Source organism: Mustelus asterias, chromosome 13 (genome assembly GCF_964213995.1).
Source record: "Mustelus asterias chromosome 13, sMusAst1.hap1.1, whole genome shotgun sequence".
In the NCBI taxonomy this organism is placed as follows: Eukaryota; Metazoa; Chordata; class Chondrichthyes; order Carcharhiniformes; family Triakidae; genus Mustelus; species Mustelus asterias.
The window spans coordinates 20259643-20273149 of record NC_135813.1 but is presented as its reverse complement, the minus strand read 5'-3'; the positions used below and the strand labels follow the sequence as shown (position 1 = coordinate 20273149).

The 13507-nt window shown below is 39.5% G+C and overlaps 1 protein-coding gene across 17 annotated transcripts in view; it reads left to right on the top strand.

The window, feature by feature from the left end:
- Positions 1-13507, top strand: part of gapvd1 (GTPase activating protein and VPS9 domains 1) — a 107241-nt gene that overhangs the window by 41885 nt on the left and 51849 nt on the right. For 16 of the 17 annotated variants that reach the window (XM_078226478.1, XM_078226466.1, XM_078226476.1 and 13 more), the window contains 3 exons: positions 843-929; positions 3565-3699; positions 7160-7352. In XM_078226478.1, the coding sequence (XP_078082604.1) occupies positions 843-929; positions 3565-3699; positions 7160-7352 (415 nt within the window). Of the gene's footprint in view, positions 1-842; positions 930-3564; positions 3700-7159; positions 7353-10816; positions 10898-11633; positions 11637-13507 lie in introns of all 17 variants that reach the window. The other variant, XM_078226481.1, reaches the window with a different exon arrangement.

The following is a 13507-nucleotide window of genomic DNA, read 5'->3' as shown; positions in this document are numbered from 1 at the left end:
CATGTAGCTTTTTTTTCTACCAGTATGACTGAAGTGATTTGCACATAAAGCAAGAGCAAGTGAAGTGAGGGGCATGCTGATTACGCACACCATTGACTGAGAGAGCCATGCACTCACTCTGTCCAATTCAGTGTAAATATTTATTTTGTTTTTACCACTTGAAGTTGATGACCATTCTATTAATATGGATGATTAATCAAACTTTTTATTAAATATTTGGTGTGTTCCCAGTGGGCCGAGTTTGAAATCGGGTCTGTTCACTAACTATAACCCTTGAATAAAATGGAATGGATTTAATACGTGTCAAATATTTCAATATGTTTAATCATCAGTGGAGAGAGTGTTGAGACACTGGAGAGGTTAGAGTGCGGATTCTCTGGCATTCTACCAGATTCAAAATGTGGACTTGGTAATTGAGGATTTTTATAAAGATGTTTCAAAATTATAAAGGGATGTCACAGGGTAGATGAGAACAAACACTTCCAGTGATTGAAGGGTCTAAAATGAGGCAGTGTACATGCAAGAGATTCGGGATGCAGAACAGGGATTTTAAAAACAGAATGGTAAGTTTATGGAGTGCACTACTTGAGTTGGCAACCAAAGTAGAAATAACGTGAACACTTCAAAAAGGGTTAGATTGGTGGTTGAAGAAAGGGCCCAAGAGGACATGAGATTGGAATAATTTGCCACCTAAAGTAGTAAATAAACATTAGCAAAGATAGATTGCCTGTTTCCATATTGTAATTTCTGTGCAGTTCTTTGGTGTGAAATTGCAGCGTATGTTTAGCATTTGAATATAGAGATAATATTACTTAGAGAAGGTTTTTTTGAAACTTTTTTAGGTTGGCCAACTCTTGCAGCAGTTGGCAATGACGGGCAGCGAGGAAGCAGATCCACGATTGAAGAACAGTCTTTCCAAATTTGACAAAGTAAGTTAATCAGAACTCTACTGGTGCAAAAGGATGCAAGTGAATGTAGCCTGATTGCATTGTATTCTAACTTCCTTTAGTGCGCTTGTCAGGGATATTGAACTTAATGGTAAGTTTGGCCAGAAGAACAATTTTAGATTTTTCTTTACCTAAAATGGTTCCCTTTTGTACATTTTCAGCATTATGTATGAAGTACTGCATACATTTAAGCATTAATCTGGTTGGAAAGGAATCCTTGCAAATTCTGATGTTATAAATATTCAAAACCCTATTTTGTATCATGTTCATGAAAGGAGTTGCTAAAAATGTGCATCCTTGAGCTAGGAAAGGAAGAAATCCCCTTGGATTCCTATCTTTGGTGATCATCTCTGGCAACCAAATATGGTGGCAACCCGACATAAGTTTGGTGGGGTGGGGCAATTTTCTCTCCTTTCCATAGTACGTAAAAACCTTTTCTTTCCAACCATGAGATTAATGCTTAAATGTATAAATTGACTTTGTGATAATGCTTCCCCAATCTTTTGGTTGTCGGTCAAAAATCAGTGTATTTTGTTACAGAAGAGTGGCTTCAAATTCAAAAAAATATAGAAACACATTTTTACCAGATTTTCAAATTTAGTATCTTGCGATGGGTCTGAAGAATCACATGGAGACTTTTATTTACTCAGTTGAATTTGTTAAGTGCAGACTTCAGCATCAGTTGCTTATTTCTATGCATTTATATTCCAGGTCATTGGTTGTATCAAGGATTGTGTTTAACATTTGAGTATCATATACCATTGGTCAGAAACTTTTACCAACAGTGATAAAATCCTACTCCAATGTTTCCCTGTGTAATATGACACCCAATTCCCTAATTTTGTTCTCAAGGCAAACTATTCCTGCTACTGATCTCTTCCACCAGTAAAATTAAGGTCCAGATGTCACAATTAATTTGTATGAAATCAAACTTTAAGAGACTCAACTCTTAACTGTTAAGCTGAAAAATGTTATGCAAGTATGTTGTCTGAATGTTTTGCACTAACCTATTAGTAAGATAACACTATGTCCTGTTTTAGAGTAGCATAGTTTAGACATTGAAATTTTATCTTTCTGGAGTGGATTCAAATTCCGTCAAGACTGATTGGATGAAAGTTTCTTCTATTTGTTGGCTGTTCTGGTCTTGTGTGAGATTGGCTTGTTCAATTTAAATCTAAAATAACCGGGGTAAATCCCTTACCTGCCACAAAACAAGTACTGACTCACTACTTAAAAAACATTCAAATGTGCAGTTAATATCAGCAAAAGTTTCATTAATGTCAATTTTTTCTGTAAATATACTTTATTCATAGTATTTGTGAAGGTACATTACCTAACAGTTTGTGGCATTCTGAGGTGTCTCAGTACACTTACAGATTATATTTGATACATTTCATGTCAATCATTCTCCAAGTTCGGGTTGCCCTATGGTACAGTGGTTAACTCTGCTGCCTCACAGCGCCAGGGACCCGGGTTCAATTCCGGCCTTGGGTCACTGTCTGAACGGAGTTTGCACGTTGTCCCCGTGTCTGCCTGGGGTTCCTCCAGATGCTGTGGTTTCCTCTCACAGTCCAAAGATGTGTAGGTTAGGTGGAATAGCCATGGTAAATGCGTCGAGTTACGGGGATAGGGTGGAGGGAAGGGCCTGGGTGGGATGCTCTTTCGGAGAGTCAGCGCAGAGTCGATGGGCTGGATGGTCTCTTTCTGCACTGTGAGGATTCAATGGTTCTAAGTTGCCGGTTGTTGTGGCTCTCGAGTGCTGTTTGTATTTGGGTAGAAACAGTTGTGCTAACTACTTCAGACCTGAAGTGTGAACTAGTAAATACACTGTTTGCAAGAACAAAGGAGTAAATAACCTCTCCTTTAAGGTGCACTAAACATAATAAAAGAGCCTGATTGAGGCCGACTTCATTTTAATTTATGTTTTTGCATGAGAATCCTGCTGTGAAATCTGCATGGTTAGACATGAGATTTCCCTTATTAACGGCTGAAAGTAAAGCGAAACTGTTTCACTGTTCCAGTGAATTTGTGCTTCGAGTCAGTCAGTTGTAATAAAAGGTCTGAAAGCTATCCACCAACAAGGCTGGTTGAGTCGATTGTCACAAATCTATTATTTAACTGAAGTAATATATCGTGCAGGAGCCCAGTCAGAAACAATTCCTTGTTCTGCTAACAGGCAATACTCCATGGGTGGAATTTTCCCACAAAATTCGAAGTGTCGAATTCGTGTAGAAACTGGAATAAATCCTGCTGTTTTTTAGCGGGATTTTCAAAATGAATCTCCCACACTCTGTGCAGTGCAGAGTACACTAGCATGAATCTCGTGAAATATCAGGGGGCCGGGCCTATTCCTGCTGGAGAGGCCGGCAACATAGCGGCGAACGGGCCCCTGAATCCCACATCACAACAAATGCGTGCCTTCTGAAAACTTAAAGGGCAACACACTACAAACAAACTCGGCTCCCACTGTGCCAATCTTTACGCTGGAATACACAAAATTCTACTCGGACGTCACTCAACTGTTACTTCTAGTGTGTTACGCTGGTCAGTGGAGATAGATAACTAACTTTTACAACATACAAAATGTAATAGATTTTGTTCAATGAACCTTTTGCAGAGTTGTGTTGCAGCTTTCTTGGATGTCATCATTGGAGGGCGTACAGTAGAAACCCCTCCTATGTCCTCAATGAACCTGTTGGAAGGACTTAGCAGGACTGTGGTTTACATGACCCATAATCAACTTACAAACTTGGTAAGCATGTCATTTCCTCATTCATTTCTTTTTGGCTTGTTACAGAGGAGAGATGGTAGGATGGGTTCTCCCCATCCCCCTCAATGAGCCACAACAAGATGTGTTTTAAAGAAGCGTTTTAATACTTTTGAAAAGAACAGACGCAAGACAGGCTTTAGCTATTTTTTAAAAACGTGAACAATTATTTCACAAACCTGAAATGTAATCGCAATAACACCCACAAAACACAAGAGAAGGTTATTACAAAAGCCAGAAAATACAATTTCATTTTAAAGAATCCAAAAAGTCACTTTTAGTTTTCAAGATGGTAACCGGAAACATTGCAGGCTGATGATTCGCTTTTGATTCACTAAAGATAATGAAGCTTGGTAGTTTATGGCAATTTAATTCAATGACTTTGTCCTGGTAACACTAGGTTTCTGGATTGGTTCTGCAAATAGTAGAAAAAAGGAATAGTCCCCACTTGTCTGCCTGGTAGAGGAAGCTGGACAGGGTTGTTTGTTTTGCTGGGCAGGACCTCTTCTCTCTGTGGTCTCTGTCTGCCAGGCTAACTGACCTGGTCTGCTGCTCTTAATTGCTGTTAATAACATGTTTCTTATCAAAAACTGGTTTCTGTCATGTGACCATAGTGTTGGTGTTCCCATTGTCCACAGAAAAATCCCTTACTACATTAACTTTGCCACAGAATCCTAGCCCTTTGCACCTTCATGTGATAGTGATTCCTCTCTCCCAGTTTGTGGAATTTCAGTCTGTGTCTATTGCACATCAGTTTCAGTAGGCATTCAGACAATAACAACCCTCTCCCATTTGTTTCATACATTTGTAGGCATAGCTATATGGACAAGACAGGCTGGCCTTTTTGCAGATGAGGTGTGCAAGATCATGATGCTAACATGTAATCTTTTACAAACACTGGGTTTTGTTCCATTGATTTGTCTCGACCACTTTGATTTCATGGTTGTGCTCAGTTCATGTGATAAATTGATTCCTTGGATGACCTGAGTATGTATCCTATTGAATTAATATTTAGAGACATTTTTGTCCATCAAAGAACTCTCAAATTTGGTAATATATGTATTTTATTTTAAATGTTTCCATGTAGGTGTTCTATCTTCACATTACCTTTCTTGTGTAATGTTTGTGCTATTTCCCACTCCTTTATGCTGAGCCTGATTGCTTCTGAGTTAAGAAGTAGATGCATACCAGGTTTCCTGCAAACAGTACATCTTTAACTCTTGACAAGGCGGTGACAGTGTTTGATCCAGGCACATGTCTCCACTTGATTGCCATGTGCTGAAGGCATTCCAATCCCATATTTAGTGTGTTATATTGGGTGAGGAGGGGGTCAAATGGCCCTACTCCTCATGGCCACAACAGGACTTTTTTTTAAAAAAGTGTTCAACTAATTACGTGCTGCAACCATAAAGGGCACAAATGATTGGGTTTCCTTGAGTTTTTAAAAAGAAAGAGAAGATTTATTGTCCTGGTATAAGTAAAACTTCAGTGCTTCAGATTTCTACCGCCGCATGCATGTGCGCTCACACGCCCACCCTGAATGTGGCTTTAGTCTTTCTAAAAATTCAATTAGTAATTTCCAGCCAGCAAATTCCTCGTCTTTTTTTTTCCATAAAACATGGTTTCACACACGGTTGATCACTTACCAGAAGGATGCATGTTTCCATCCGTGTTTGTTTTGTCACCCGAGTAGTTTATTGTAGCCACTGTGCTTGTTTTTTCAAAAGATTTTTTTCCCCCTCTCACGGAACAGGAAAGACAGTTGCTCAAGCGTTGATAACAAAGCTTTATTGCATCACAAACTATATTTTAATGGCTTTAATGTTCACATGAAACTCCTTGGGTGACCTTATTTATTATTTACAACAAACTTCAAAGATTCCTAATTTTCTGCTCCAAATGGCTTTGTTTATGCCCCTATGTTAAAGTCTCCATTCTCATTGCTTCAGTGTGTAAGAAATTGAATGTTAAACCAGCAGATGAAAACTTAATCTGGCTGTCCCAACTGTAAGCAACAATCTCCACAAATGATGTAACAAATTAAGCAGATTGATATCCAGTGAAGTTCAAAGAGAAGGAATGGCAGGCAGCTATTGTTAAGACTGCCTCCTGATACACATTGGAGTTGGACACAGGAAATTCTGATTCTGTATGCTGATACGAGGGTGCCTGAAGTCTGCAGATGCTACATTAGCACAAGATTCCAAACTTTGCCACATTTTTTTGTTAAGTTAGAAGTTTTTCCTAATTTAGTTGCTATCTACCTAAGCTCTCTGTTCTCCTTAATCTCTTGAAAACTTTGATCAAATTATCCTGTATCCTTTTCTCTGAACTTCACTGGATATCAATCTGCTTAATTTGTTACATCATTTGTGGAGATTGTTGCTTACAGTTGGGACAGCCAGATTAAGTTTTCATCTGCTAGTTTAACATTCAATTTCTTGCACACTGAAGCAATGAGAGTGGAGACTTTAACGTAGGGGCATAAACAAAGCCATTTGGAGCAGAAAATGAGGAACCTTTGAAGTTTTACAGGGTAATTTGATCAAAGTTTTCAAGAGATTAAGGAGAACAGAGAGGTTAGGTAGATAGCAGCTAAATTTCCAAGGAAATTTGTGTACTTTGCCTCCTTGTCATTCAATCCTTGAAGTCCAGCCATCATTCTAGCAATTCTATTCTGCGCACACTCCAAGACCAATACATTCTTCTTAAGATGTGATGCCCAGAATTGAACATTGTACTTCAGGTGTGGGCGAGCGAGGACTTTGTGCAGCTGTAGCATGACTTCTAATCTCTGGAATTTAAATCTTCCAAATATCAAGGTCAACATTCCAGACATTTTAATGATCTACGTACATGGACTTCTAAATGTTTTTGAACCTCCACTGCTTCCAACTTTTCATAATTTAGAAAGTTCTCTGATCTATTCTTTTAGGCCTGAAGTGGATGACCTGTCTCTTGACTACATTGAAATCCGCTTGTCATCAATTTGTCCATTCACGTAATCAGTTATGGTATTGTCACCATTATAGTTGTGCCTCCACCTTTCCCGCACCAGTCGGCTGTTTCATTTCATCTTATCTGGACCACTTGTGCTAAGCCACAACTAGTCACTCTCCTAAAGGCAGGTGTTACGAGGGAATGACAACTGGAGTTGCTTGTAGATTCATCCTGTTGCCATCTTAGATTGGCAGAAGCTTAGAATGGATTGTTGTCTTTCACCCTTGATCTCAGTCTGAACATGATGTGGCAAAGAAACCTTGAAAACAGTTTGCCTTCAGTGAAAGAATAGAAAAAAGATTTTGCTTGCAAACTTCTAATTTTTTTTTTAAACAGTCAACAACCATTACTGAAGTTTATTTCACTTTGCTGATTTCTAATAGGTCTGTAGTAGGTGTAATAGATTTTTTATTGACTAAAATTAAACATTACCTTTTTTATATAGGTGACTTTTGCACGACATGTAAGGTCAGGTGAGTTGCTAAGAGAGGAGGACAAGATGGCTTTGGAGAACCTTATCACTAATGTTCCTCAACCCAGAACAGGGAAGAGCAATAGCCTTGAGCTGACTCCCTCCAGCACACCCCAGCTGTCTCCTGCAACCACCCCAGCCAACAAAAAGAATCGACTGCAAATAGGTAGGAGACAGGGCTGTTTTACTTCACTGTACAAGAGTTATTCTGCAAATACAGAATATTAGAAATTGTTTTGATATGAATCAAGTGCTCCGGATATTTATATTTGTTGTACTTGACTGTAGGGACTCATAGAGTCCCTACAATGCAGAAAAGACCATTCAGCCCATCAAGTCCGCACCGACTCCCTGACACGAGTATCTTACCCAGGCCCTCTACCTCACCATATCGCCATAACTCTCTACATTTCCCATGGCCAATCCACCTAACCTGCACATCTTTGGACTGTGGAAGGAAAACAGAGCACCTGGAGGAAACCCACGCAGACACGGGGAGAACATGCAAATTCCACACGGAGAGTTACCCAAGGCCGGAATTGAACCTGGGTCCCTGGTGCTGGGAGGCAGCAGAGCTAGCCACCGTGCTACCCCTTATTTTAGAATTTTGTTATTTTAAAATTTTGTAAAATATTTTTTCTGATAAGATTGGAAAGGTTTATTGTGAAATTGCAACGAACAGCAAGCTCCTCAAAAGTTGGAGACTCAAACTTCTAAAGAAACCTAAAACTGGAGAGGGTGCAATGGAGATTTATGAGGATGTTGGCAGGAATGGAGCGTTTTACCTATCAGGAAATATTGCATAGGCTGGGCTTGTCGTCTTTGCACTAGAGGAGACCAAGGCGAGATTTGTTTGAAGTGTATAAAATTGAGGGGCTTGGATGGGGTAGACAGAAGGACCCAATTTCATTAGCCGAGGGATCAAGAACCAGGGTGCACATATTTAAAATAATTGGTAGAGGGTAATGGAGAGTTAAATAATCTTTTCACTTAGAATATGGTGGGAGCCTGGAACTCATTGCCTGAAGGAGGTAGAAGCCCTCCTTCCATTTTTTATTAAATCTCACTTAGGAGTGGCATCAAACATATAAACGTAGGATATGGAGGAAGAGTTAGGTGGGATTAGGCCGGATATCTTTCTTTTGACTGGCATGGACGCGATGGGCTGAATGTCTGTCTCCTGTGCTATAAGTTTTTCTGTGTTTCTATGTCTTTTTTAATTATGCAATTGGGGCACACAATGCACTTCAACTGAAAACTGAGAATACTGGAAAAACTCAGCAGATCCGGCAGTATCTGTCGGGAGAGAAAACCGAGCACTCCAACTGGAAGTTGCTTTATGATTTCATAGTCAATCTTGGAAAGACAGGTCTTGTATGTTTTTGTATTTGGTACTCGCATTTGGATCCTGACCAATCCCACATTGTATTTGAAACCTCCACCTCTGGTTATATTTTTGCAATTGAAATAGAACTGCATGATCCTTTTGGTAAAGTTCTCTTATATGCTGTAATCTTCTGTACAAGACTTGCTAGATCTTTCTTGTAGCTAACACACGCAAACAAATTTGTGTTCTCACTTATTCCCAATGTGGGCAATTTGCTGTAGAATAGTTTCACCTGAGCCAATAAATGTGTAGCGTGTCTACCTTAAGAAATACATCATTATTGATTCCATTCTGCATTCACCTATCCTAAGATGTGTTGAGGGCAGACTAATTAATGCTGTTAGGCTGGAGCATTGCCTTCATTTTGTAAAACTTTTTTTTACACGCTACCAGGCACTGTAAGCTGTTAATATACATTCTCCTCACCCTAAGTAAGTTGTTTTGCCTATCCTGCCCTTAAGGACATTTCTATTTATGGAGCACCATGCCATTTAGTGTACATGTTAGTGTACAAGATTTCTTGGTCACTGTTGTTTTTTAACAGCTGCTTTCTGTTAACAGGATTCTGCCCTCCTTTTGACAGCTGTGACTTGTGCTGGGGTATGGTTCCATGACCACTCTCCAGTTCCTTACCCAAGTGACTATTCATCATGTATTAGCATAGGTAGCGACTGTTGACAGGCTTATTTCTTTAGTGAGGGTATCCCAGCTGAGCCTGAATTTTGATTCATTGGTAATTCATTCTCGGGGTTTGGGCATTGCTGGCAATGGCAGCATTTATTGCCTGTCTTTCATTTCCCTGGTAGCCACTTTAAAAAGTAGTTGAGAGTCAACCATGTTTACATGGATTGGTGCCTCACATAAGCCAGGCAGGTTTCTTTCATAGATTCAGTTTTAATTAAACTTTTTTACACTTAATGAAGCTAATTTCTTGGAATATTTTTTATTTGTCTTGACAATTAGCCTGACCAATTTTAAACTCATTCCTGGAGTGCTGGTGTCGCAATATAATCATCACACAACCATCTCATTAGTTTCCAGCAAGAGTCATTGGTTAGCTATGAGGAGTAGCAACACAACCTGATTTTCTCATCTAGTGGCATGAAGACCAGGTCAAGGGTTAATTCAACACAGGCCTACTCTCATTTTATTGATGAATGTAAATGGTTTGAAATTAGACATTGTTACTTTTTTAAAAAAGTTTTTGAGCAGTTGTAACTATCTTGAAGCTTGGCAATTGTCAGCTGCAACTAAATATTTTTGTTGGCTGGTCTAATAATCCATTTGCCATGTTTAGAATCCAAGTTCCCCACACTTCCATTTTGTGCAATGTAATGCAGAGCTTCCATTCATTCATCAAATTAAAATAAAGCATCTGAATTTACATTGCCTTAATCATGTTACTGTAAGTATAGAAATGTACATGTCTAATCAGTTGTAAGTTAATGTACTTGTATAGTTATTTTTTTGTTATGGTACTCCGGAAACTGAGATCAGTATTAAGAAAAAGTAGTTTTGCATTGTTTCTCTTTCAAATGTGCAAAATATCCACTCCATGACTTGAGCACAAGCAGAATATTTCTTGGCAGCATTACAGCCAAAATTGATGTGTATCCAGACAAAATAGTCGCATGTTTGATTAGATGTAAAACATACCCAATCCTCCCCCCCCCCCTTAGAGACAGTTGTCAGAATTGCATTAACTTGTTGAGAACAATGTCATTCCATTTGATATTCGTTTGGTGGAATAACATTCCTTGCCTGTGCATGTTAAGCATGCTGAGTTGTTGGCTGATTCCAACATTCATAAATTGCAGCTGGTTTTCTAACATTTCTTGCATGATCAGTGTGTTTATAACTTGAAAGCACCCCGCCAATTTTGGCAACTGCGCCATACCATTTTTAATAATCTGAAGGAAAAGCTTCCTTTTATTTTTCTTTGACTTGGCAAACCGCCTGAGCACTAATTATCTACCACATTTTGACTTGGAACCCTCACAAATCAATGCAAGTTAGGCTTGATGTGACAGATAAGCCTTTGAAGACCATTTAAAATAGTCCAATCAGGAATTGTTCAGAGTTTTTGTTCATTGCAAGCAAGGACTGTAATATTAATACTTGTTGACTTTTGATTCTGTTTGGATGAAAAATGAAAGTATAGGCATAATTTGGCAGTGATTTTGAATTTTACTTGAAGTGATTAACATGCATTTGATTTCCCTTTTAATGCTGCCTATACCCAGGACAACAATTAGCAGCCATTACCGCCTGGGATACCTCAGCTACAAATCTGACCGCTCATATTCCCCTTGTAACTCCATTTGGTGGGTAACACTTCTTTGTGCCTTGAAGGTTCCAGAAATGCTAGATTTATGCCAAGAACCCTGGGATAATTTAAAACTACTCTGTTGGAATTGCTAAAATGCATGTTCAATGTCTTTTATTCTGATTTCTTTTCAGTTGTGACTGCTGCTTAGAAAAACACCTGCTGTTTTCTAAATGCAACGGAAAAATAGAACAGTTTAAGAAAATTGGCGAACTTTCTAAAATCCACTTTAATTCAGTCAAATAATGAAACTTATTTAAATTGGCAGATCAGGATGCTTTTTCTTGATCATTTTATTTTCAAATGTTACTAAGCAGGCTTTGAAGCAACATGCTTGAATTTCTATGAAATTACATGAGCTATTTCATACCCTGCATTTAAATAAAAATCTGAATACTCATAAGAGCAGTTATTTATGTACTGTGGGTTAAACTATAGTTCTTGGGTCAAGGAAATGTGGATTCAGATTGGCTCAGACTTGAATGATTCCCTTCTCGCGTGAGGTGAAAGGTTTTCTAAGAAAAACTGCTTCAACAGTCTCAAGTCCTCAGTTGCAATTTAGTGGCAGAAACTTCCTTTCAGATCTAATATCCCAAAATTGAGTGCACAAGTTACTCTAGGCAGCAGCATAACTGAATGCCATCACAATCTGTAATCACACAGCCTGGCATATTCCTCGCTTCTCCTTTACCATCAAGCCAGATAACCCTTGCTCAGTGAAGAATGTACAAGAGCATGTTGGGTGCAGCACTAGGCGTATCTGAAAATTTGGTGCCAACCTGGTGCAACTAAACCAACTGGATTTTCCTGCATTCAAAGCAGCATGTTGAAGGCAACAAAATGGAAGAGGAGGTTCCATAAATGTATCATTGTCAATTATGGCAGTGCCAGCACATGGATGCAGAAGAGAAGGCTGAAGCATTCACAACCATCTTCATCAGAAATGTCAACCACATGATCCTTTTAGCCTTCGTAGATGCCAGCCTTCAACCTATTTGATTCACTCCATGCAGCATCAAGCAATGGTTGAGAGCAGTGGAAAAGCTACAGCTCCTGGCAGATTCCTTGTTGCAGAGCTGAAAACTTGTACAAACCATGCCTCCAAACAAGCCACGCTGCTCCACTACAGCTACAATATTGGCAATTATTTGACAATGTGGAAAATTGCCCAGGTATACCCTGTCTAAAAATCAGGGCAAATCCAACCGTGGCAATTATTGTCCTATTAGCCTATATTGGATCACCAACAGAGTAACCAGCAAGGAATCAGCAAGTGTTATCAGAAAACAGTTACTCATTGATGGCCTACTCACTGATCTGTTTGTGTTCTGCTCGGACCCATTCTGGTTCTGGACTTGGTCCAAATATGCATTCTTTTTATTCCAGGGAGGCAACACATAATGTGGGACTCAAAATGATAGTTAAAGAAATGTCTATATGCCCCCTAAAAATGGGATTTCCTATAACAGCAGCATTTCTAAACTTTGTTACTTTCTGTACAATCCCATACCCATTGGTGGGCTTCATTCCTTCAGGGCATCATCACTCCCAGCAGTGTCTCGTGCTGAATATTTGTTTGCAGTTGGCGCACCCTGAAGACTCCTGTACTACCTGCCCCTTCCTACTCTTTTGACCACTTGCCTACTATCCTGAAAAGTCACTGTCTAAGAGATGACTACCACCTGGAAAGTGTGATCCAGGATACTCTTTTCCTCCATGATGCTCTGATTCAGTGACTCCAGCTGCCTCTCAAGCTTGGAAACCTTGAGCTAAAACTGGAGCAGCTGGAGACGCTTCCAACACGCACACGCAAAATGGAGAGGATGTTTCCTCTTGTGGAGCAATCTAGAACAAGAGCTCATAGTTTGAGTAAGGGGTAGCATAGCAGATTTAAAACAGACACAAGGAGAAATTGCTTCTCTCAAAAGGGGCGTGAATCTGTGAAATTTACTACTTCAGAGCAAGGTGGGTGCAGGGACTTTGAGTAAATTTAAGGAAGAGGTGGACAGGTTTTTATTTAGTAAGGGTTTGAAGCTCTATAGTGAATGGCAGGAAAGTGGAGTTGAGGCTGAGATTAGATCAGCCACGTTCGTGTTAAATGGGGGAGCAGATTCGAGGGGCTGAATTGCCTACTCCTGCTCCTAGTTCTTATGATTCTTAAAAAGTCCTCCTTACACAAAACAAAACTTTTGCCATATCCTTTCTCACAAAGATAATGCCTTTTTAAATTTGAGTAAATGTTTTTTGGATCAATTCTTGTGATGTGGGCAACATTGGGAATTATTGCCCATCCCAAGTTCTCCCAGGGGATGATCATAGAATCCCAACAGCGCAGAAGGAGGCCATTTGGCCCATTGAGCCTGCACTGACAACAATCCTACTCGGGCCCTATCCTCATAACCCCACGTATTTACCCTGTTAATCCCCCGATATAAAGGGGAAATTTATCATAGCCAATCAACCCGCACATCTCAGGATGCTGGATCTTTTAGAATCGCCACAGTCCTCGTCCTGATGACACTCAATCCACTACTAATGTAAACAGCTTACCAGTGTGTAATGTGCCCAGTTGGGTGACATGTTTGCTTTCCATTGTGAACAATGCTGA